The following is a 4,919-nucleotide window of genomic DNA, read 5'->3' as shown; positions in this document are numbered from 1 at the left end:
TCTGTCATGCTGGGAGAGGGCCCGGGAGAGGGCAGGAGGAAAGCATCCTGCCCGTGGCATTCCCTGTGTAGCTCCAATTTTCAATTTTCGTGTACCCTCAAGTATGCTGAAAAAGCGTGAAAAGAAGTGTGTGCTTCTACCCGGACCCCCTTCTCTAAATCTGCCTAAAACCCCAGACTTAGACAAGGCCTAATATTCTCCCTCTACATTTTTCCCCCCTCGAAATTCCTCTCCTTTCTCTTTTAAATCGACTGTTCTCGAGATCTGCAAAATAGTTTCATAAAGGACTTCAGTAGCTGGGAGTTCTGGTAATTTCAGCAGGATTTGGGGCAAAACCCGATAATCAGGGAAGGGAAGGTCCTTCGGCCTCGACCATCTCCCTCATTTCCCACCTTCTGGCGTTCGGCCGCTCGGCGGGAGGCAATGACCAGTTCTCCCTCAGGAATACCATCTCTCTGTGGAGGGTTTCGACTTTAAAAACAGCTCCTCTATTTATAATTATTAATATTACAGGTAGAATGAACTGGGGAAAAAGTTGTAAAAGTTAGAGTTTTGAGCAACACGGAGAGGGGACCCTCTCCAAATGATTATTTTTGTCCGACATTGCCCAGAAAAAAGAGGATAAATAGAAAAAAAACCAGCGAAACAAATCAGTGCAGCGAGGGCTTGAGGACTGTAACGGGATAAACGCAATTGCAGAGTCTGCGGTGACGACCGTCCCTCCTGCTTATCAGAGTTCGGCAGTCACTTGGGGGGATGGTGAGGGAAGAAGCCCGGGAACGCTTGGGTGTATCCCGGGGGAAATATTTATCCGGGATTTAATTTAAAAGCATGTTTTTGTGGTTTCCCCCGTGTGTAACAGCAGTCGGGACGGGTCGAGCCGACTCGACAGCCGAGAAAGGCGCTGGGTTGGGGATTGACGGTTCCCCCTCTAAACCCTGTCCCTGCTGGAAGCAGCCCGGTAGCTGGGTCTTGGGAAAATTTCGCTTAGGGAAAAGAAACAGGTTGTGTTTAAAAATAGAGTAGAACAACGGGGTGACTAGCAGTGAATTTAGGGTCCATTTAGTGTAGTTTTAATTTAGCATAGTTTTAGAAGTGAACCAACTGTCACAGTGAGCACCTTAATTATTGGAATGCCCTGGTGTGATCACAAGACAGTATCTGACAAGTTGTTTTCTAAGAGGGCTTTGTTTTCAGTATCTAAAGGAAGGATAATAAGAGAAGTTTAATTTTTTCCACTGTAACTGTTTTCTCCCTCACCTTTCTGAACTTTTGAACACTTTCCTTGTGGGATTTTTTAATTGCATGATAGGTACTTAAACAGCTTCTTGATCCAGCCTATTTTAAAAAGTAGAAGAGAAAAGTGAAAGGAGTCCAGAAAAAATAACGTGCAAATACTGACAAGCATTTGAACCAGACACTACAGTGTGTACAAGATTTAGCAGCCTCTTTAGAGCAGGCTGTGTGTCATTTGCTGTATCAAGCTGGGGAGCCAGGGTGACTTGCCCCGGGAATTATGCGGAACACAGCCAAATTGCTCAGCTTTTGAAGTTAGCTGCATGCTTCTTATTCATTCTTTAGATTGTAAAATTATTAGTAAAATGCAAAATTAATCTAAAGACCTAAACTGTTCTAAAGTCAGCCGTGTGCCATTCCAGGTACATGTGCCTAACCCGGTTGGGATTTAAGGTGGTAGATTTCCTGACTTGTATTGACTACAAATGCTGCAGTTAGGAGACTTTTTGTTTTGTTTTAGTTTTAATTAGCAAATATAATAAAACCCAAAAATGTTGAATGAAAAGTGCACTGCTTTCTTGGTTTTGTTGATACTTTTTGAAAATCAGAAAATACTCACTGAAAAGTTAATAAGCAGAGGAAAAACTCCCTCTTGAAGAAGAAATATCAATAAAAATGCCTAGTTAGTGAAACAAAAAAAATTGTCAGACCACTCCTTCAGCTATCAGAAAAAAGATAGGGTGCTTAGTGGAGCTGGACTGGGCTCTTCTCTTGCTCCACTGTCCTTTTGTGAATCTCCTGCCTTTGCGATGTTTGTGCTGTGCTTTGCTGGAGTTACACCTCCAGTTCTGCAGCTACCAAAACAGCTGGTTTGTGTGCTCTAGACCCCTATGATGTGACTCCAAAAATGATCCGTGAATCCCTTGTGCCCTATCTACCCTTTTGAAATCACTGAGCCAAAATTTCGCTTCCCAGGACATCTGCTGCTTTTACCAGAAAAAGATTTCCAGAGCCACTTGCAAAAGGATCCTCTGTTTTCAGGGTCTCACTTGGAGGCCCATCAAGCACAGCATCTCTGCAGAGCACCCAGGTCTCCTTGCTTTTGTGATAACTGGCCTTTCCCTTCCTTGCAGGACACCTGAGCCCCACTGCCTGCACCCTGAGGAAGCACAAGACGAATAGGAAGCCCCGAACCCCGTTCACCACTTCCCAGCTGCTGGCTCTGGAGCGCAAGTTCCGCCAGAAGCAGTATCTGTCCATCGCCGAGAGAGCGGAGTTCTCCAGCTCCCTCAACCTCACAGAGACCCAGGTCAAAATCTGGTTCCAGAATCGGAGGGCCAAGGCCAAGAGACTGCAGGAGGCTGAGCTGGAGAAGCTCAAAATGGCAGCAAAGCCCATGTTGCCATCGGGGTTCAGCCTCCCTTTCCCCATCAACTCTCCCATCCAGGCTGCCTCACTGTATGGAACATCCTACCCTTTTCACAGACCTGTGCTTCCTATCCCTCCTGTTGGACTCTATGCTACTCCCGTTGGATATAGCATGTACCACTTATCCTAAGAAGATCAGAAAGACGAAGTGACAGTAAGACAGACTTCCTGGTGGATCATGTCCAGCCCTGAGAAGACAGTACCCCAACCAGTACTGGCCATTCCTTCTGCACGCTTCTATCTGCCATCCTGAGTGTATGGGAGTTTGTGCTAGCAAAGCAAGGCATCCTGTATGCTACAGGTTGGGCGTCTTCTGAGAGTGCTCTGAGCACTCAGAGTCTGATCCTGAAAGAAAAAAAAATTGTAAAAACAAACAAACAAAAAAGAGAGAAAAAATATTTGAGCAAATGTAGGGTTTTTATACAGTGCACGTAAAACTAGACTAAAAAAGAACGGGTGAAAAGGCAATTTTATCTTATGGAGGCAGAGGTTTCCTGACACCTTCCTGATGGGGCCCAACACAGGTTTAAATTTAGAGGGGTGCGTGCCCTCACACCACACTCTAAGTTGCCATCACTTAGTATGGGGGCAGTGGGGAGGGAAATAAAAAGATATAATCAACGTTTTGTTGTTTGGTTGTTTTTTTAAAAAAAGCAGAGCCTGTAGCTAGAGACACCGTGTAAATAGAAGCTAGACCCAGTAGAGTCTCAGTGAAGTTCAGAGCCAGCAAATTCCTGCATTTCTGAGGGTAGAGAAAATTTTTGCATCCCAAACCTCGGCAGATGAGTGTAACAAGATGAGCATCAGGGTGCCTAAATGTAGAGCCCAGCTTTATCCACCGTGGCTCCTGTAATGCCTTTATTTGTATAAATAGCTTCAGCATTTGTAAAGCACTGTGAGGGGAGGTAAAGTGCAAGGAAGGGTTATTAGGCAGTCTGGTCTTTATCTCTTCCTATTGGCATGCTTTGAAATGTTTGGCTACAGCCAGGTAATCTTGGCTCTGCAATGTTCTTTGAAAACCAGGAGGGAGGGAAGGAAGCTTTCTGGGGAAAGAAGATGTGGGTTATTTCCACAGTGGTGGAGAGCAAAGGATTGTTGAACAATTCTGGGAGATGTCTGGGGTTTTTGTTAGTATTTGCAACAGCCTGTATTAAATAGAAGAACCCTCCTGAGTCTTCCTCCTCTTCTTCCCTTGCTAAGGATGCCAATATAAGTGACTCATGCTTCAAGCCCTTCTAAAGAGAGTTCCAGGTATCACAAACAATCATTCCTACAAGTAGGACGGTGGGGTGCCAAGAGACTGCGTAACCTGTCTGTCCCCGTGGGAGCTCCCCGAGTGCTGGCAGTAACTTCCCCAGGCTTCTTCTTATAACTGTTGTATTATGTGTATTACTCTTGCTAAACTTTATGAGGAAGTTACCTCAAAGGCTGTGGAGCACTGAAGTTGGAACTTCTCCTGGATTTATTTTCTTAGCAAGCTGTTGTGGAAGAAACAAAACAAAACAAAAAAAAATCAGAAAAAAAAATGGAAAGAAAAAAAAAAGCCACGAGGTTTTGCTGGTTTTGGTTTGTTTTGACCCAGGCACTGATGCTGGGACCTACTATAGATGAACTTCCTCTTTCCCTTCCCCTCACCCCTAATCTACCATTATAGGAGAGTCCCTTTGAAAGGGATGCCTTGTACAATTTTATATATTTTATTGAAGATTTATTATTTCTTATCTCTTATTTCAAATTAAATTAAAAAAGAAAAAACATGTTTAATCGCGTGTGGGTCTGTTAGTGTTTGGAGTCCTTCAAAAGGTAACTTCTCTCCTTGTGTGTTTTGCACCGCTGGGTCAAGTTCAAAGTAATGTTTGGGTTGCCTTTATGATTATTTCCCCATTCTGAATCTGAATTAAAGCCAAATTTGCAGCACATGAAGGTGAATTACAAGTCAACAATTCGAAGTCGAAAGCCAAATCTTTTATGAGGTTTCCTTGTTTTTAACAACCACTTTTAGGCGCCTCTGTTCTTTACAACATCATACTCCAGTGATGTCTCCATCGCTTCTCTTAGCTCGTGTGCCTTCCTCTTTGCCTTGGGACTCTCCCTCCGACTCACCTTTCCATTGACCTCGTCTCTAGGCTTTAGTAGGAGACTAGTCTCGGCCCCCGCAGTAGCTGGGTGGTAATTTGGAACAAGTAAACCCTGCCAGGGGCCATGCAGTACTTCAGTCCAGTTGCATTTCAGGGCACTCATGTGCTGTCAGCACT

General features: G+C 44.4%; 1 protein-coding gene across 1 annotated transcript; it reads left to right on the top strand.

The window, feature by feature from the left end:
• Window positions 1-2,359: 2,359 nt before the first annotated feature.
• On the top strand, window positions 2,360-3,051 carry MSX2 (msh homeobox 2; the record flags this gene model as incomplete). The annotated part of the gene is made up of 1 exon (XM_029960183.1): window positions 2,360-3,051. A coding segment is annotated over one exon (435 nt), but the record flags the coding sequence as incomplete, so codon positions are not given.
• Window positions 3,052-4,919: the final 1,868 nt, after the last annotated feature.

Source organism: Manacus vitellinus, unplaced genomic scaffold (genome assembly GCF_001715985.3).
Source record: "Manacus vitellinus isolate BGI_N305 unplaced genomic scaffold, ASM171598v3 scaffold_25_pilon, whole genome shotgun sequence".
NCBI lineage: Eukaryota > Metazoa > Chordata > Aves > Passeriformes > Pipridae > Manacus > Manacus vitellinus.
This window is presented reverse-complemented; position numbering and strand designations above follow the sequence as displayed.